This window comes from Mobula hypostoma, chromosome 1 (genome assembly GCF_963921235.1).
Source record: "Mobula hypostoma chromosome 1, sMobHyp1.1, whole genome shotgun sequence".
Taxonomy (NCBI): Eukaryota; Metazoa; Chordata; class Chondrichthyes; order Myliobatiformes; family Myliobatidae; genus Mobula; species Mobula hypostoma.
Genome location: NC_086097.1, coordinates 102,200,552 through 102,221,601, shown reverse-complemented (window position 1 = coordinate 102,221,601; position 21,050 = coordinate 102,200,552). Strand labels below are relative to the sequence as shown.

The following is a 21,050-nucleotide window of genomic DNA, read 5'->3' as shown; positions in this document are numbered from 1 at the left end:
TGTGTGTTCTCCCTGTGTCTGTCTGTGTGAGTGAGTGTGTGTTCTCCCTGTGAGTGTGTGTTCTCCCTGTGTCTGTGAGTGTGTTCTCCCTGTGTCTGTCTGCGTGAGTGTGTGTTCTCCTTGTGTCTGTCTGTCTGCGTGAGTGTGTGTTCTCCCTGTGTCTGTCTGTGTGAGTGTGTGTTCTCCTTGTGTCTGTCTGTGTGAGTGAGTGTGTGTTCTCCCTGTGTCTGTCTGTGTGAGTGAGTGTGTGTTCTCCCTGTGAGTGTGTGTTCTCCCTGTGTCTGTCTGTGTGAGTGTGTGTTCTCCCTGTGAGTGTGTGTTCACTCTGTGTCTGTGTGAGTGTGTGTTCTCCCTGTGTCTGTGAGTGTGTTCTCCCTGTGTCTGTCTGCGTGAGTGTGTGTTCTCCTTGTGTCTGTCTGTGTGAGTGAGTGTGTGTTCTCCCTGTGTCTGTCTGCGTGAGTGTGTGTTCTCCCTGTGTCTGTCTGTGTGAGTGAGCGTGTTCTCCCTGTGTCTGTCTGTGTGAGTGTGTGTTCTTCCTGTGTCTGTCTGTTCGTGTGAGTGTGTGTTCACCCTGTATCTGTCTGTGTGAGTGTGTGTTCTCCCTGTGTCTGTCTGACTGTGTGTGTGTGTGTGTGTGTGTGTGTTCTCCCTGTGTCTGTCTGTGTGAGTGTATGTGCTCCCTGTGGCTGCATGGTTTCCCTTAAGTGTTCCGGTTTCCTCTCGCATCTCAAAGGTGTGCAGGTAGCTGAGTTAATTGGCCTTTGGGATGTTGGTGAGTGTCGGGGTTCAAGGGAAGTTAAAGGAGATGTGGGGAGAGTAAAATGGGTTGGGGTAAGAATAGTTTGCAGTGCTTTTTTAAAAGTGCTCTAATGTTTGTTGTGGACCCTGGGCAGTATAATTTGGTAATGTTCCTTGTCAAATGTTGTTTCCATGCTAGTAAAAATACTGGTAGTTCTTGGATAGCTGTACAAACACTGATCCTCAGTTTGTGTTGGATTAGACCCCATTATCCTTGTGCTCACAGACCAATGTGCATTTTTGTATAGTGCCTTTCATGACCAAACTGCTTTCAACAGGTAGTGACTGTTGCAAGGAAGAAATTCAGCTAGTCTGCAAATTTCAATGTTCAGCCAGCACCACTGAAATAAGTAACAAGAAAATCAATATCTTACATGATCTTTTGTTGAGTGTCACTGTATCAGCAACAAGTCTGTGTGCCAAAAGGCATACAGTAATTAGTGCTCCTGTATTATTCAGAGACGTTGTGCCTGGTTAATGCTGAAATAAGGGAGTGCAAATGTTAATTCCTGTGTATGATCTTTGCCAGTTGTAGATCATGGGAATTGAATAGAATTAATAAAACAAATTGGCCATTCCTGCCTGGGTGTCAGGCTGTCTTTATCTCTGTCTTGATCTCTCTATCGGTATATCTTTCTATTCCCTTCTCCTTTGTACATATATGTGACTTCCTGTTAAAAGCACCTACACTGTTCACCTCAACTACTCTGAGTTAGCCAGTTCCTCCTCACTGCTTTGGACGCAAGCTAGGCGTTGGATTGACCAGCGGTGTAGAGGTTGGGGGGAGGGGGTTGTGGAACATGCAACTTCTGTTGCTGCCCTCCTCTTCCTCCTCATGGCTGCCATGAACAATATTATTCCTCAGCATTTGAGAGAAAGCCAAACTGATTCAGATTGGGTTCCAGGTCCTGCAGAGGTGCAGCTACATGTGTGTCTCGTACTGCACTTCGTTTTTGGCGAAAACAAGTGCAATCCAAACTTCAGTGTGACGATTAGTTTTAAAGTTTAGAGTTACATTTGCAGAAGTACAACTGCGCACTGGCATTGTGTCACATTCCACAGGCTAAGAGCGCATGCAGCGACAGGCCAGACTAATCACACCAACAATAGTGAGCTCGGAGAAGCCCTGCACATTTGCTGCACTGTGGAGTGAGTTCCGGAAGATCTGGCAGCAGCAGTTGTTTTAGCTCTCGGCAGATGGAACCTTTCAGCAAGACTTTGGCCTCCCAAACTTCGCTGTTGAGACTGGAGCACAACCCACGCATATTTTAGTCTTCTCTAGTTGTTTTTTGCTGTGAAAGGATAATCTAAGCATGTGATGCAAACCATGTTAGTGTCAGATGTTTTAGTAATCCTTTCCAAACTTTTAAAAAACATTTCTGTCCTGTTTTGCACCATTGGTGGGACAGGTGTTCTATGCACTGTTGGTGGGGGTGGTGTTGTTTGGCTAAAATTATATTCTTCTCTGCATCAGAGGATAGACTTGCTAATGTTTGACTTTTGTTGTTGTTCCAGGTTGACAAGTTCCTCTCTGAGTCTTTGCAAGTGACTAGTGACAGTGAAAGTTACCCCTGTGGAACTTAGTTTCGTATGGTGGAGCTCTGACAGACATTCATGATTCACTGCTGGCTTTTGGATGCCGTATTTTTAATTGGAGACATTGAGCTTGCAAGGAACAACAATCTCAAAACTGAAAGAGGTGAGGAGTGAATCTTAAAAAAAAACAAAATATACTCTTACCCACAATTACTGCCATAAATGCCACTCTAAGCATGAGTGCCCAGGCCCCGGGCAAAAGCTCAGCTAAGCGGAGAGGCAAGCAGATTTCATTTTTCACTGAGAATACCAGAGCAACTCAACCAAGCCCAAATCGGCAAAGAAGGAACGGAATGTTGCATGGGGAAGTGAGGGTCTCGGAGGGTATGGTCGAGCCACAACAACCCCCCAAACCCACAGCCCCCATTACCGGTGTGCACTGCCATCCAGTGGCTGCTGTGAATGTGGAAATGGACCAGGAGAATGTGACCAAAGATGGCACCGTGCCACCAAACTGGACAGCCTCCGTTCTGGTCGATCACTTGCCTGCCAAGGGTGGGCTGAACTGGCAGCCAGCTGGCCATGCTGTGTCATGGAGTCAAAGTGCAGTCCCTTTCTGTCCCAGTAGTGGAGCTTCAAGCAGTGCTCCAGGACCCTTTCTAAACACTCTTGCTAAACAAGGGAGCTCAACCCACTTGTTGCACGAATCTCTCCAAAGTCAGCAGGAGAACAAGGGCACTGGATCCCAGCTGGGCTTATTTGCGGATGCAATAAAACAGATGGACGAGAAAGCCCACTTAGCAAAGAGGCTGGCCAAGCAACCAATTCACTTATTAACTGAGCTACCAAAACCACAACTGCATCAAATCCATCAGAACCTATTTCAGCATCATCACCAACACCTGTCCCAGCAGACCCAACTGCAGCAGCAGTCCCAGCAGACCCAGTTGCAGCAGCAGTCCCAGCAGAACCAGTTGCAGCAGCAGTCCCAGCAGAACCAGTTGCAGCAGCAGTCCCAGCAGACCCAACTGCAGCAGCAGTCCCAGCAGAACCAGTTGCAGCACCAGAATCAGCTACTACATGAATCTCAGCAGAACAATCAACTGCAGCATCAACACCAAACAACCAAAGCACATGTCCAGATGCAGCTGCCATCCCAGCAGACTCAGCTCCAGCATCAGCACCAACAACAGATCAGACTGCAGCATCAGCACCAGCAGAACCAACGGCAATACAAGCAGACCCAACCCCAAAACCAGCAGACTCAACTGTTGCATCACCAGGAGTTCCAGCAGCCACAGACAAGTAATGAAACTTTGATTCATCATCAATTCTTCCAGTTTCCATATGGACAGTGTCAGAAGCCGGACTTGCCGCCAAACTCAGTATTAAATATATTCCATCAATCTCGCCAGCCGTCACTTCTTTCTGTTTATAGCCGTCCATCACAAGCTGCATGTCAGCAGCACCTGTTCCAGCAGTTCTTCCCTCACCAACAGCCACCCCAGTCTCTCGGTCTCCACAGAATTCAGACAAACCAGGGTCCAGATCCACCCACACATCTGATGGTTTCAGCACCATCTCAGTTGCAACAGCCTTCCGATGCGCAGATCATCAAAGGAATGCAGAGGTCCACAGGTGGCCATAAGCAAGAACACCCGCTACGCAAAATGGAGACTGAGTTTCAAACACCCTTAGCAAAGCAGACCCGATGTGCCCTCAAGGAAAGAAAAGTGAAACCCTGCCTTTTTGAGCTGCACAGACTGGGAAATGAATGTAGCCCTAGAGAAAGCACCAACCAGCGTTGGCCACAAGCATATGGGCCAGAGCTCCAAAAATTGCTGAACATGCCATCAAATCGTGGTGCACAGAACCAACACAAACTGTTTGGGGTGGATTTAGTTCAACCCAAGAACATTCAAGCACACACTCAGACAAATGAGGACATCCGGAGGGAGAGAGGACATGAGAAAATCCAAGTGAATCAAAGCAGTCAAAAGTCTGCTCAGGAGACTTCTTCAGAGGTTCAAGAGACAACAGAGAGTGTTATACAAACTGCAAGAAAGGGAGGAGGAACTTCTAATGAAGCAAATGGTCTCCAACCACAACAAGTCTTGTCTGATCAGAACTCCTCCACTGAGGTCAGTTTTGCCTTTTACAATTTTTTTCACCTTCTGCAGCACATGAACACTATTGACTTACTTTTATAAACTTTGGGAAGATTCCTCATCCCCCACCTCTTGCCCTATGTAGAAAGTGCTTGTATTTTAGAATCTGAGAGCTGCACGGTGCAGTTATTGCTAACTATTCAACAGCCAGCAAACCAAGTAATAATATAGTTTTGGGGTGGTACTTTGGAGTTAATTACTGGTCAGGATACTAAGGAAGAACTCTTGGCTCCTCGAGGCAGCAAGATAGGACTTCAGTTCAAATGCTCGTCTGGAATTGGCACCCTCAGCATTACTTTAGCGCATTGATCTGTAATACATGTTAAGCCATCTGGATTGGAGCTTTAGTTTACAGTTGCCTTATTGAGACAGTTTGGTAACTGAGATAAAATTTGGTTGCTCTCGTTTATTGGGGTGGATGGGAGTTACTCAATGTCATGTACTTTAACTACCACAGAAGTTTCCAAGTGGTGTTCAGTGGAACAGTCCTCTTGTGCAGAAGATGACTAGTCATAGCTGTGTTTATTGTCAGATGTAACCACAGGAGCAATGAGAATCTTAGTTGCAGTGCATCACAGGTACATGGTATCTTACGGGCAGTATTCACAAGAAATTCCTAAATTAAACGTAGATTATGCACAATTTTACACGAAACAACATAAAACAAAACAAAATCTATTTTAGTGCAGATTGCCTCGTGGTTGTAGTATTGATCTACTGCAGTCATCAGGCTTGTGCTTGTTAGTTGGAGAACCAAATGGTTGAAGGGCAGTAGCTGTCCCTGAACCTAGTGCTGTGGAAATCTGTGTTTGTTCTTCCTGCCCAGAGGGGGCTACAAGAAAGTGGCATGGTGTGGATAGTGAGGGCCTTTGGATGTTGCCTCCTTGGGGCAGTGCCTCATGCGAACACAAAATACTTTACAGATGCTGGGGTCAAAGCAACATTCACAACTCGCTGGAGGAACTCAGCAGCTCGGGCAGCATCCGTGGAAATGATCAGTCAACGTTTCGGGCTGGAACCCTTCGACAGGAGGAAGGGTTCTGGCCCGAAACGTTGACTGATCGTTTCCACGGATGCTGCCCGACCTGCTGAGTTACTCCAGCATGTTGTGAGTGCCTCATGAGGTTCCTACTGATGGTGGGGAAGGGTATGTCCGCAAGGTGTAAGGCGGAGCCCATTACCGTCTGCAGTTTTGCACATCCAAATTGCCATCCCAGCCCATGATGCAAGCAGTCAGCATACTTTTAACAGTACATTGAAAGAAGCTTGTTAGTGTTTTGTGACAAGCTTCACCTCCTTAAGCTGCCAAGAAAGTAAAGACATTGATGCATCATAGGTTAGTAACCTGTCCAGATGTGTGGGCAAAACTTTGGCTGTGATAGCATACCAAGTGGTCCCTCTTTGTTCTGTAAGTAAAATAAGCAACAATGGGGTAGCAAGGCAGGTCATATTTGTGCAGACTGCTTCCAGGATTGCTCTTTCTGGGGCCGCCTGAGCAAGGATTTGCCTAGGGCTTTGCGATGCAGTGAAGATATCCCATGACAAAGCCAATGCTGAACAGTGGAAACTGCACATGAACTGAAGGGGACAAATATCCTAAGGGGGAGGTTTACTGGTGCTGCATTGGGGGGAGGGGGGAGGTGGTTTAAACTAGACTTGCAGAGGCATGGGAACCAGAGGGCCAGCATAGATAGTGGAGAGGTTGTGAAGACGGGTGTTGTTCAGACCTCTGACAAAATCAGGACTCAAAACGTTGAGCATGAAGCTGCGTATATTTCAGTGCAGGAAGTATTGTAGGAAAGGCAGATGAGCTTAGGACATGGATTAACTGATAGAATTATGATTAGTGAGGGAGGGGCAGGACTGCAGCTCAATATTCCGGGGTTCTGTTTTAGACATGACGGAGCAGGAAGGATTAAAGGGGGAGGGGTGGTGTTACTAGTTGGAAAATGTCATGGTAGTGCTCAGTCAGGACAGACTGGAGAACTCGTCTAGTCAGGATTTATGGGTGGAACTGAGGAATAAGAAAGGTATGACCATGTTAATGGGGTGAGATTATAGACCACCCAACAGTCTGTGGGATTTAGAGGAACAAATCTGTAGAGATCACAGGCTGTTGCAAGAACCATAAGGTTGTTATAGGAGGTGATTTTTAACTTTCCACATAGTGACTGGAAGACTTTATATTTTATTGTCGCCAAACAATCGATACTAGAACGTACAATCATCACAGCGATATTTGATTCTGCACTTCTCACTCCCTGGATTACAAATCGATAGTAAATATTAAAATTTAAATTATAAATCATAAATAGAAAATAGAAAAATGGAAAGTAAGGTAGTGCAAAAAAACCGAGAGGCAGGTCCGGATATTTGGAGGATGCGGCCCAGATCCCGGTCAGGATCCGTTCAGCAGTCTTATCACAGTTGGAAAGAAGCTGTTCCCAAATCTGGCCGTACGAGTCTTCAAGCTCCTGAGCCTTCTCCCGGAGGGAAGAGGGACGAAAAGTGTGTTGGCTGGGTGGATCGTGTCCTTGATTATCCTGGCAGCACTGCTCCGACAGCGTGTGGTGTAAAGTGAGTCCACGGATGGAAGATTGGTTTGTGTGATGTGCTGCGCTGTGTTCACGATCTTCTGTAGCTTCTTCCGATCTTGGACAGGACAACTTCCATACCAGGTTGTGATGCACCCTAGAAGAATGCTTTCTATGGTGCATCTATAAAAATTAGTGAGGGTTTTAGGGGACAGGCCAAATTTCTTCAGTTTTCTCAGGAAGTAGAGGTGCTGGTGGGCCTTCTTGGCAGTGGACTCTGCTTGGTTGGACCAAGTCAGGTCATTTGTGATATTGACCTCGAGGAACTTAAAGCTTTTGACCTGTTCCACTTGCGCACCACTGATGTAAATTGGGTCGTGCGGTCCACTACTCCTTCTGAAGTCAACAACCAATTCCTTCGTCTTGCTGACGTTGAGGGATAGGTTATTGTCTTCGCACCATGCCACCAGGTTCTTAATTTCCTCTCTGTACTCAAACTCATTATTACCCGAGATACGGCCTACAATTGTTGTGTCATCAGCAAACTTATATATTGAGTTTGATGGAAACTTGACTACACAATCATGGGTGTACAGTGAGTACAGCAGGGGCTGAGTACACAGCCTTGTGGGGCACCGGTGCTCAGAGTGATTGTAGAGGAGAGCTTGTCCCCTATTTTTACAGCCTGGGTCCTGTCTGTGAGGAAGTTGAAGATCCAGCTGCAGATCTGAGTGCTAAGGCCCAGGTTCTAGAGCTTTGGAATCAGTTTATTTGGAATTCATATATTGTAAAAGAAATGCACAGGATAGAGGTTGTCAAATGTATTCAGGAAAGTTTCCTTAATCAGTACGTAGAAGTCCCAACAGAGTGTGCAATACTTTATCTGCCGTTAGGCAATGAGACAGAGCAGGTGTCAGAAGTTTGTGTAGGGCAACACTTCGCATCCAGTGACCACAATGCCATTAATTTCAGGGTAAGTATGCAAAAAGATAAGTTTGGTCCATGGTTTGAGATTCTAAATTAGAGAAAGGCCAATTTTGATGGTATCAGAAAGGATCTGGAAAGTGGGGATTGGGACAGGCTGTTTTCTGGCAAAGTTATACTTGTCAAGTGGGAGACCTTGAAAAGTGAAATTTTGAGAGTACAAAGCTTGAATGTGCCTATTAGGATATAAGGTAAAAAATAACGTGTTTAGAGAAGTTTGGTTTTCAAGGGATATTTAATAATTTTAAAAAAAGTAGGAATAAATGAAGTGCTTATGGAGTATAAGAAATGCAAGAGAACATTCAAGAAATCAGGATGATTGAAAGAAGGCAGGAGGTTTCCCTTGCAGACAAGGTGAAGGAAAATCCTAAGGGATTCTACAGATATGTTAAGAGCAAAAGGTTTGCAGGGACAAAATTGGTCCTCTGGCAGATCAGAATGGTAATCCATGTGTGGAGCCAGAAGAGATGGGGGAGGCCTTAAATGGATTTTTTGCATCTGTATTTACTCAAGAGACAGAGTCTATAGAAGTGAGGCAAAACTGCAGTGAAGTCATGGACCCTATACAGATTACAGAGGAGGAGGTGTTTGCTATCTTGAGGAAAATTAGGGTGGATAAATCCCCAGGGGGTGACAAGGTGTTTCCTTGGACCCTGTGGGAAGCAAGTGCAGAAATTGAAGGGGTCCTAGCAGAGATATTTAAATCATCTTTAATGCCTGTTGAGGTTCCGAGGGATTGGAGGATAGCTAATGTTGTTCTGCTGTTTAAGAAAGGCTTTAAAAATAAACCAGGAAATTATAGGCCGGTGAGCCCCACATCAGTAGTGGGAAAGTTATTGGAGGGTTTTCTAAGGGACCAGGTGGATATATGAGTATTTGGATAGATGTGGACTGATCAGGGATAGTCTTCATGGCTTTGTGTGTGGTAGCTCACGTCTAATGAATCTTAGTTTTTCCAGGAAGTTATGAGGGAAGTTGATAAAGGCAAGACAGTGGATGTTGTCTACATGGATTTTAGCAAAGCATATGACAAGTTCCCTCACGGGAGGTTGGTCAAGAAAGTTCAGTTGCTCGGCATTCAAGATGAGGTAGTAAATTGGATTAGGCAGTGGCTTTGTGGGAGAAGCCAGAGAGTGGTAGTAGATGGTTGCCTCTCTGACTGGAGGCCAGTGACTGGTGGAGTGCCGCAGGGATCGGTGCTGGGTCCATTGTTGTTTGTCATCTTTATCAATGATCTGGATGATAATGTGGTTAACTGGATCAGCAAATCTGTGGATGACACCAAGATAGAGGATTTGGGGAACAGTGAGGAAGACTATCATAGCTTGTAGAGGTTTCTCCGTCAGCGGGAAAAAGGAGCTAAAAAATGGCAGATGAAATTTAATGCAGACAAGTGTGAGGTGTTGCACGGTGAGAGGACAGACCAGGGTGGGTCTTGCATAGTGAAGGAGTGTAGTTGAATAAAGGGATCAGTGAATACACGTCCATAATTAATTGAAAGTGGTGTCACAGGTAGGGTTGTAAAGAAAGCTTTTAGCACATCGATCTTCATAAATCAAAGTATTCTGTAAACGTAACTTTGCTAGATCAAATAACGACAGCACAAAAAGATCGTTACTTATCTTTTCACCCGTTTATTTCTTCGAGCTCAGCCGGCGAGTGAACTTGGACTGGACATCAGGGAGAGACCCTTTCTCATCTCCCCGGCGGTTCTACAAGTTCACTGCCTGATGTCAGAATTGTCAGAAGTTATAAGGCCACTGATACAAAAGAACAATCAGTTTGATAACCATTCCGGCCAAGTCAATGGACTATTGATACAAAGGGCAATCAGTTTGATAACTATTCCGCTCAAGTCAATGGACTATTGATACAAAAGTACAATCAAATTGTTAGACACTCCAGCCACCTTAATTAAAGAAAAGAATGTCCTACCTGGTTTGCTGGAGCCACAACTTAATTACAAAGATAAGAACATCTGTCAAATTTATGCTTTAATTAAGAAAGGAATGTTCTGTCCAATTTTGTCAAAATCAAAAGGTGTGAAAAGCCCAGAGACATCTGATGTGGATCTGGGTGAACTTTAACCCTTATCTTACTCCAAAGAAAGCAGCTGTGAGACATTATTCAAACACACTGCAGTCACAGACATAGTCAGTACTTTATACATTGTTTACAGGGATCTGAGAATCCCCCATTCCCTTAAACTTTATCATTCAGTACAGGAGATGAGATGTTATGTTGAAGTTGTATGAAGTGTTGTTGAAGCCTAATTTAGAGTAGTGTGTGCAGTTTTGGTTACCTACTTATAGGAAAGATGTAAATAAGGTTGAAAGAGTACAGCAGAAAATTACAAGGAACACACAAAATGCTGAAGGAACTCCGCAGGCCAGGCAGCATCTAGTAAAAGAATGCAGTCAATGTTTTGGGCCAAAACATTGACTGTACTCTTTTCCATAGATGCTGCCTGGCCTGCTGAGTTCTTCCAGCATTTTGAGTGTGTTGCTTGGATTTCCAGCATCTGCAGATTTTCTCTTGTTAGTGTTTAAAATTTACAAGGATGTGGCTGGGTTTGAAGTACCTGTGTCATAAGGAAGATTGAATAGCTTGGGACTTTATTCTTTGGAACATAGAAGACATAGTGAACATAGTGTAACTAAGTTTGCTGATGACTCTAAATTGAGTGGAAAAGCAAGTTGTTCAGGAGAGTCTGCAGAGAGATATAGCTAGGTTAAGTGAGTGGGCAAGGGTCTGGCAGTTGGAATGAAAAGTTGGTAAATGCGAGGGCATCCACTTTGGAAGGAAAAATGAAAAAGCGGGTTATTATTTAAATTGTCAAAGATTGCAGCATACTGCTGTGCAGAGGGACTTGGGAGTGCTTGTGCATGAATCACAAAAGGTTGGTTTGCAGGTGCAGCAGGCCATCAAGAAGGCAAATGGAATGTTGGCCTTCATTGCTAGAGGGATTGAATTTAAGACCAGGAATGTTTTGCTGCAACTGTACAGGGTACTGGTGAGGCCACACCTGGAGTACTCTGTGCGTTTCTGGTCTCCTTACTTGAAGCAGGATACACTGGCTTTGGAGGCAGTGCAGAGGAGGTTCACCAGGTCGATTCCAGAGATGAGGGGGTTAGACAATGAAGAGAGATTGAGGTTGCCTTGGACTGTATTTGCTGGATTTAGAAGAATGAGAGGAAATCTTATAGAAACATATAAAATAATGAAAGGGATAGATAAGATAAAGTTATTTCCACTAGTAGGTGAGACTAGAACTGGGGGTCATAGTCTCAAGATTCGAGGGAGTAAATTTAGGACGGAGATGAGGAGGAACTGGTTTGCCCAGAGAGTGGTGAATCTGTGGAATTCTCTACCCAATGAAGCAGTGGAGGCTATCTCAGTAAATATATTTAAGACAAGGTCGGATAGTTTTTTTTAAAGTAGGGGAATTGAGGGTTATGGGAAAAAGGCAGGTAGGTGGAGATGAGTCCATGGCCAGATCAGCCATGATCTTATTGGAATGGTGGAGCAGGCTCGATGGGCCAGATGGCCGACTCCTGCTTCTATTTCTTATGTTCTAAGACCGAGGGGAGATTTGGTGGAGATGTACAAAATTATGAGGGGTCTAAGCAAGCAGGCTTTTTGCACCGAGTTTGGTTGGGACTACAACTAGGGGCTATGGATTAAGGGTGGAAGGTGAAGTGTTTAAGGGGACCATGTGGGGACGCTTCACTTAGAGGGTGAGAGTGTGGAACGAGCTGCCAGTGGTGCATGCAGCTCGATTTCAACATTTAAGAGAAGTTTGGATAGGTATGTGAATGGTAGGACTATGGTCGATATGACTATACAGTTTGGTCCAGCATGGACTAGGGGAGCTGAAGGGCCTGGTTTTCTGCTGTACTTCTCTGAGACTCTAAGCACAAGGGCCTGAAGATGCTGTAATATGGAGCAAATACAACTTACTGGAGGAGCTCAGCAGATTAAGGCAGTGACGCAGTGTCTTGAGCCTAAACATCAACTGTCTCTCTGCTCCACAGATGCTGCTTGACCTGCTGTGCACAACAGTAAACAGTGACACAGACCAACAAACAATAGTCTCTGTTGCCTCCCCAGCTCATTGAAACCCCAAACTCAAACTAAACTCAAATAAAGCACTTATTGTAGAGACACAAACATGCCCCCACGTACAAATTCTGATGAATTTTTTCTTTAAATTGCATGTCCATGTCCATTATAGAGAGGAGGTTGGCTATTAAGCCCATTGTACCTTTTATGGCTTTTCAAAGTAACTATTCTTCCCTGCTCAGGCATTTTAACAAAGTCCTGTTGGAAGCTGGTGCTGAGTTCCAACATTCATTCAGACATTGCATTTCAGATCTTTATCACTTGTACAGGCCCTTGAGGTTATGAATGCACAACCCGTGGATATCCTGTACATACAAAGCTATACAGTGGATTCCAATTAATTAGGCCTTTGGTTAATTGGAGCACTCGTTTATTTGGGATAATTATTAAAGAACCAAAAATAATCGAGAAAATAGCCTGGATTCCCTTCATTTATTTGGGACACTACGCCTCTTAGTTGGGGATAGGAGCCTTTTGCTGAACAGTTTCTAACTAGCACCAGTCACGTGTGTGTGCATGGCTTTCAGACAGTACACTGTGCTTCAAGTGAGCAGTTTTTAAATAGCCTCACGTGTGTGTGTTTGTGTTCAAAAAGCAGTGACAACTCAGAACTGCTTCTCTCACTGCAGTTTCAAACATTCAGGCTTGGAAATGTCAGAAATGACTGGGAATGAAAACGAAATGATTTCACTACTTCAATAAGTTAGAAACTATAAAAAGTTTGAAAGTATGACAATCATCCTGAACGTTGCGATGAAGATTTTTGGAGGATGTGATTGCATTGTGTTATGGCAGACCATTATCTGCATTGGATGTTTGTGTGGATTTTGTTCATTTACAGTCAAAAGAACACGACACGGTTGAATCCCTCAGGTAAGTATTAGGAACTAATGCACAGTTTTATAATACTGCAGTAGTTCTAATTTGTTCTGTATTTCATTTAAATACCTAATGTCTTTTTACACCTTTTTAACTATATCCATGAAACTTCAGCTAACTGGGGCAGCTGCTTAATTGGGCCAACATGTACTAGTTGCAATTAGCCAAAATTCACTGTATTTAAAAACCAGCGGGAAAGATGGGGTGGATTTGCCAGCTGTTACGAGCCTGCTGGGTGAGAATGGAGCGTTGGCTGGGTGGGGCTGAGCAGATTTGTTCGCTGAGGCTAGCTAGCGGCTGTTCTTCCCATACCTGCTCGCTCTCCCAACTCAGTTGTCACTGTGACCCTCTCCCACACACCGTCTCTGGTCATTTCTGGCTTTCAAACAGTTTGGGGTACAGCTCACGGGAAAGGAACCCTGTTGTAACCTGAATGCCTGTGTTCTTGTCTTCGCCCTACTACTAGAAATACAAATGTGTCTCTAAACACAAATTCCAGTGGCTTTCCAATACATCTCTTAAACATAGGGTTATATTTCAATGTATGTTTTCTCTGACTGGGGCAGCTATAGTGCAAGCGGCATTAGGGGCTCAGACTCAAGAATTTTGAGATTGAGTAGCGAGTCTGTGGTGGCTAGTGTGATCGTGTTTGCTGTTGTGTGCTGGGACAGCAGGCTGAGGGTTGCAGACACCAACAGAATCAACAAACTCATACGCAAGGCCAGTGATGTTGTGGGGATGGAACTGGACTCTCTGATGGTGGTGTCTGAAAAGAGGATGCTGTTGAAGTTGCATGCCATCTTTGACAATGTCTCCCATCCACTACATAATGTACTGGGTGGGCACAGGAGTACATTCAGCCAGAGACTCATTCCACCCAGGTGCAACACAGAGCGTCATAGGAAGTCATTCCTGCCTGTGGCCATCAAACTTTACAACTCCTCCCTTGGAGGGTCAGACACCCTGAGCCAATAGGCTGGTCCTGGACTTATTTCCTGGCATAATTTACATATTACTATTTAACTATTTATGGTTTTATTACTATTTAATTATTTATGGTGCAACTGTAATGAAAACCAATTTCCCCGGGATCAATAAAGTATGACTATGACTATGACACTGCAATCCATCGGATTTACTGACGGCTCGTACCACAGCTCAAGTGCATACCTGTATGCAGCAAGGTGACAGATGCAGACCAAAAACACCAGGCGTCCTGGAGGACGCGTTGTTCCCTGAGCAGTATTTGATCCTGAATACTCAACAGGGAGAGGGTTCCTCTCAGAAGCAGCACCACAGTGGTTTAGCTGTGCAGACATGGAGAGGAAGGTTGTGGAAACATACAAGGATTCTGAAGCTGCAGGAGCAGAATATTTTGGTGTAGGGTGTTCAACAACCAAAAGCTGAGGTTTTTGTTGGTACCAGCAACTTTGGTAGGATGAGGCCTTCCAGCAGGTATTAATTAAACAAGAAAACTATTAAGCTCTTAAGTATGTGGATTATTGCTGACGTCACTGCTAGTGGGTACAGACAATTCAGACTGGAGAAAGGTTGAAGGCGGGAGGGCTTCCAGTTCCTGGGCATCGGGACTGGTTCAGGGAAGTGCATCTGGACATTCTGAAAGTTGTGCTTCAGGATTTAGGACAAACGTTCAGCTGGGTTTAGTCATGCTGTTAGGGAGGGTTGACAATAGCTTGGCAGTACAATGGGAAAATGCGTGAGATTTGGATGCACAAAGGCAGAACTGAAAATTGGAGGCAGGAGTCAAGAATGATTTAGTGACAGACTGCAAACAGCAGCGTGAAGGTAAATTGGTCTTGGAAGGTGCTGGGTAAGAAATTCAGGGGATGTTCCCAGATTGGGAGTCATTAGCTTAATTAGTTTGGCATAGCATTGAGGGCTGTGCCACACTGGAAGAGTTTAGAAAGTATTGGGATGAAATTAAAAGGGAATTAGAAAAACAAAGAGATAGCATGAAAAAACTCTGGCAGCTAACATGGCAGATGGAAAATGCAAAGATGATTAATAAATTCATGATGAAGATGAGGATGACAAAGGAATGAATATGGACTATTGGGGATGATGAAGGTAACCTGTGTGGAGGCAGAGGGTGTGGGTGGAATTCTTTATTAATACACTGTGACTGTCCTTACAGAAGAGCGGGATGATGCTGATGTTATTGTTAGTGCACGAGGAGTGAAATACTGCTTGGTAATTTTGGTAAAAGTATTAAGGATTTGAGATCTTTATAAGTCAGGCCTAGATGAATAAATTCCAGGATGGTCCTGTGAGGGAGGAAAATGAAGGAACTCTGATCTCACTTTTTAATTTTCTCTGGCCATAGGAGTGTGTAAGATTGTTAGGGAATTTCTTTTATTGTACTGTTATTTAAAAATGTTTATTATTACTGTCTTACAACATGAAGTTTGTTGTTTAGCAGCTGCAGTAAGGTTCAAAAATATAAATAAATTATTTTAAAAAGTACAAAAAGAAGGAATAATGAGCTAGCATTCATGAATCATTCAGAGATCCGTTGGAAGAGGGGGAGGAGCTGTTTCAAGATGATTGAGAGTGGGTCATCAGGCTCCTGTAACTTGTCACTGATGATTGTAACAGAAAGAGGGCATCTCCTGAATGGTGGTGGTCCTTAAAGATGGATGCCATCTTCTTGAGGCACTGCCTGCTGAAGATGTCCTTGTCGTTGGCCGAGTCTACACTGCGCATTGGTGCCTGTGTTGCAAGTGATGATGCAACCGGTCGTAATGCTCTCCGCTGGACATGTGTAGAAATTTGCAAGAGTCTTTGGTGAGATGCTGAATCTCCTCCTCCTTTCCACTCACTGAGCACTGGTGTGTGTTCTCCTGACCTCCCCTTCTTGGAGTCCACAATTAATTCCTTGGCTTGTTGGCATTGAGTGCCAGGTTGTCGTTGTGACCCCATTAAATCAACGATCCATCTCCCTTGTCATCGCCCTCTGAGATTTTGTCAACAATATTGGTTTCATCTGTGAATTTATAAATGGCATTTGAACTGTGCTTAGCCCCACATTCATGAGTGTAGAGAGAGTAGAACAGTGGGCTAAGCATGCATTGTTGAGATGTGCCTGTATTAATTTTCATTGAGGTGGAGATGTTATCACCCATCTGTAGAGACTGTGGTCTACCGATGAGGAAGTTGAGGGTCCCTTTGCGGAGGAAGGTACAAAAGCCCAGGCTGAAAAGTTTGGCGACTAACACTCGGGATGATGGTGTTGAATGCCAAGTTGTAATTGAAACCACAGCAGCCAGATGAAGGCAGTGACGTAGTGTGAGTAGATTTCAGCAAAAATTTGATGAGGACCCGCGTAAGCTGGTTGGAAAAGGAAGGTGTATAGAAGTACAAAAGAATGTTAAGCGAGGTACAAACCAGCCAAGGAATAGAAAGCAAAGGATAATGATTGTGTCTTTTAGAACTTTGAACAGAACATCACAGGAGCAGGCTTCCAGCCCACAATGTTGTATCAAACTCATTAAACTGTGACTTAAAGATGTAATTAAATTGACCCCTTCAGCGTCCATATTCCTTCATTCTGTGCACACGCACGTGCCTATCCAAGAGAGAGAAACAGAGAAGATTTCCCTTGACTATAAGGATATCAGCTGGGGTTCCTTGGGGCTTAATACATTTCAATGTAAATCAACTGTGTTAGAAAAAGCCACATCCTTTCTGTAATGTTGCCTCTGCTGCTCTCTCATCGCATGCTCACTGATACGAATCGTTTACAGTATAAAGATGCGTGGCGATGATACTTGCAGCTAACAAGCTTCAGGGTGCAGGAAGGTGGACTCTACCATGAGTGGCAAACGGAATTGAAACAAAGTACTGCATTTGGGAAGATGCAACAAGGCAAGGAATACACAATGAATGGAAAGGTTAACCTTGGAGCATACATTTGCAAAGCGAGAAAGACTGCTTAATGCATGGTTGAAAAGGAGGCCCCCCCCCCCAGATCGCATAGATGATAAAAACCTGAGAGGATGTGTTGGTTAGCTTTGTGATGTGCATTTCTGATCACTAAATGGAAAGGGTGCAGAGGACAGCACTGCCAAGTCAGGAGAATTGTAGTTATGAGGAAAGGCTGAATGAGACGGAGGGGAGTATAAGCTGTTAAGGGCTTGAGACAGGGTTATGAGGAAGGGCCTGTTTCCCTTAACAGGGGTCAGAACCTAGGGGAAGAGGTTTAAAGAAAGATGAGAAGGTTGATAAGGAAAATGGTCTCTGAGATGGCCTGGAAGTTGCTGCTTGAAAGGGAGAGAAATTAGTCAAGTTATTTGAAATTTTCCAGGGGTTTAGTTTTCTCTCCATATGATTAGGTTAGCCCAATGTTTTCCTAACGTTTTTAATCTCATGTCCCCTAAAGCAGCTTCAGAAATGCCAACATCCCTCTTAGGTACAATAAACTTTCATAGTGTAAAAACATATCTACCATATGCTAACATGAGAAAATTAAACCTAGCTTACACTGTACCTGTGCACTGTACAGCAGCTTCAATATAATGTGATCCTTGTGCTTACTGGTTTTTAGCAAGAGTTGAAACATCTGGTTCAAGTTGTGACAGCAAAAGCCTTAAGTCCCCACGTGTAACAATGTCCAAGTAGTTTCTGTTTTTGTGAGTATGTGGTGCACTGTACTGAAGCCTCTTTAAACGAGGTAGGAGGATGGAAATACGATGAAGAGCAATTTGGCTCTTCTCCAAAAACCAGCAAACTTTGTATGACAGTGTAGCCACATACCACAAAACCCAACATTTTAGAAAAGCATTTTTGCTTCTTCATCATTCTGAATTTTAATATTTTTTTTTGCAAGCTTTCTTCCTGTTCTTCTACCTTGCAAAGAAATGGGTTAATTACCGAGTCTGGAATTTCCAGATCATTCAAATTCTTAAATCGTTTCTGAAAATGCTTTTTCGGTGACTGCAGGTGTAAGCAGCACTCTTGAAAATCTCTGTCTGTGAAAGTACCATATTTTCCATGTAGGGAAACTGAGAACATTCTTCTCCCAATGTTTTGCTTATACATTTCCAGTTTTCTACTAAAAATGGACACTGCACTTTTTGCGTGGATTAAATTGAAATTCTGACCCTGCAGTTTCTTATTTAGAATGTTCATTACGTCATACAGATCAGCTAATATGCCACACCTCCATGTGGATGTTCAGTCTTGTTTCCCAAGCTCTTGTTGACTTTGAGCAAAAATTCAAACATAGTGTCAAAAAGATCAAAGAAACATTTTAAGCAGCGGCCTTTTGACAGCCAGTGCACTTCAGTGTGAAGAAGCAAGTGTTCAAACTCTTCATTGTTGTTTTAGCGTAACTGGTGAAATATTCTGCTGTTTAATAGATGAGCTTTAATTTTGTTGATAGCAGATACTACAAGAGTCATGGTTGAAAAAAGTTACTGGCTGAGGTTTTTGGCTGTGAGATGTTGATGAATGACACAATGGATTGCAAACAGACTTAGAATTTTTCTATTCATGAATGCCACTAAACCAGCATGGCGACCTGTCATATGTGATGCTTCATCTGTTGCACGAGAAATCGTGTTCCTAATCAGAAGACTTTTATCCTCAATAAACATTTTGAGCTTGTTGTAGATTGATTCTCTGTTGATACTTGTTTTTAACTTACAAAAGAGAATCTCTTCGTAAAGTTTTCCATTTCTGATAAACTGTACATACACCATTAGCAATGGCTCATTGTTTTGTGCAGTTGACCCATCCAGTTGTATCCAAAATTCTGTTTTATCTTTGTAGCTCTGTGCTTAGTTCATAACCCCACTAAAGAACACCAGGCCATTGTCTCTCACACCATCACCAACGTTATTGATTCTGGAGATCTCCCATCCACCGCCACCAACCTCATGGTTCCTGCACCCCATACCTCCCGTTTCTACCTCCTGCCCAAGATCCACAAACCCACTTGTCCAGATAGACCCATTGTTTCAGCTTGTTCCTGCCCCTTCGACTCTGTTTTATCCCCCTGGTTCAGTCCCTTCCCACCTACATCCGTGACACTTCACATGCTCTGGATCTTTTCAATGATTTTAAGTTCCCTGGCCTCCATCATCTTATTTTCACTATGGATGCCCAGTCCCTATACACCTCCATCCCCCATCAGGAAGGCCTCAAAGCTCTCTGTTTCTTTCTGGAACCAGACCTAACAAGTTCCCTTCCACTAACTCTCTCCTCCACCTAGTGGAACTTGTCCTCACTCTAAATAATTTCTCCTTTGGCTCCTCCCACTTCCTTCAAACAAAAGATCTAGCCATGGGCACTCACATGGGTCCTAGCTATGCCTGCCTGTTCGTTGGCTATGTAGAACAGTCTATGTTCCAAGCCTACACTAGTGTCCATCCCCCACTTTTCCTCGACCACATCGACGACTGCATTGAAGCTGCTTCCTGCAACCATGTAGAGCTCGTCATCCACTTTTCCTCTAGTTTCCACCCTGCCCTCAAATTTACCTGGTCCATTTCTGACACCTCCCTGCCCTTTTTTGATCTCACTGTCTCTATCTCTGGAGACAGCTTATCTACTGATGTCTATTATAAATCCACAGACTCTCTCAGCTACCTAGACTATACCTCTCCCCACCCTGTTACTTGTAAAAACACCATCCCCTTCTCTCAGCTCTTCTGTCTCCACCACACCTGCTCGCAGAATGAGGCTTTTCTTCTAGAATGAAGGAGATGCCCTCCTTTTACAAATAAAGGGTCTTCCCTTCCTGTACCATCAATGCTGCCCTCAACTGCATCTCTTCCATTTCATGCACGTATGCCCTCACCCCATCCTCCTACCACCCTACTAGAGATAGGGTTCCTCTTGCCCTCACCTACCACCCCACCAGCCTCCGCGTCCAGCAAATAATTCTCTGAAGCTTCCACCCTCTCCACGGGATCCCACCACCAAGCACATCTTCCCTCTCCGCACTTTCTGTTTTCCGCAGGGATTGCTCCCTACGTGACTCCCTTGTCCACTCGTCCCTCCCCATTGATCTCCCTCCTGGCACTTATCCTTGCAAGTGGAACAAGTGCTACATCAGCCTCTACACCTCCCTCACTACCGTTCAGGGCTCTAAGCAGCCCTTTCAGATGAGGTGACACTTCACCTGTGAGTCTGTTGTGGTCAGTTACTGTGTTCTGTTGTCCCAGTGTGGCCTCCTGTATATCGGTGAGACCCGATGCAGACTGAGAGACTGCTTCACCGATTATGTACGCTCCACCCGCCAGAAAAAGTGGGATCTCCCAGTAACCACCCATTTTAATTCTATTTCCCATTCCCATTCCAATATGTCCATCCATGGCCTTCTCCACTGTTGTGATGAGGGCACACTCAGGTTGGAGGAACAACACCTTGTATTCCATTTGGGTAGCTGCCACCTGATGACATGAACATTAATTTCTCAAACTTCCGGTAATGCCTCCCCACACCCGCTTTCTCTCTCTATTCCCCATCCCATTTTCCTCTCTCAACTTATCAGTTTGCCCGCCCATCGACTTCCTCTGGTGCTCCTCCCCTCTTTTTCTTTCTTCCATGGTCTTCTGTGTCTTTCACCAATCAACTGCCCAGCTCTTTACTTCATCCCTCCCCCTCCAGGTTGTCTCTCTCACCTTTTAAATCTACTCAGCATTTTCTGTCCAGTCCTGCGTAAGGGTCTCGGCCCGAAACATCGACTGTGCTCTTTTCCATAGATGCTGCCTGGCCTGCTGAGTTCCTCCAGCATTTTGTGTGTGTTTGCTCGTATTTCCAGCATCTGAAAATTTTCTCTTGTTCATAGTTGATGCCCAATGACTTCACTCGTTTCGTCAATATGAAGAGCTATGGAGAACAGTGGTCTTATCTTATATTTGGAACAATAAAAATCGTAGATTGAGTAAACCCTTATTGCAGAAATTAAAAAAAGATGGTGGTATGGCTTTGCCAAATTTTAGAATGTATTACTGGGCAATTAATATTTGATATATTACTTTTTGGATTCATTATTCAGACATAC

General features: G+C 44.2%; 1 protein-coding gene across 6 annotated transcripts in view; it reads left to right on the top strand.

Annotated features, from left to right (window-relative positions):
• mideasb (mitotic deacetylase associated SANT domain protein b) overlaps positions 1-21,050 on the top strand; it is a 116,968-nt gene that overhangs the window by 27,962 nt on the left and 67,956 nt on the right. For all 6 annotated transcript variants that reach the window (XM_063054026.1, XM_063054061.1, XM_063054032.1 and 3 more), the window contains exon 2: positions 2,314-4,475. In XM_063054026.1, coding sequence (XP_062910096.1) covers positions 2,571-4,475 — 1,905 coding nt within the window. In that variant the 5' untranslated portion in view covers positions 2,314-2,570. The remainder of the gene's footprint in view (positions 1-2,313; positions 4,476-21,050) is intronic.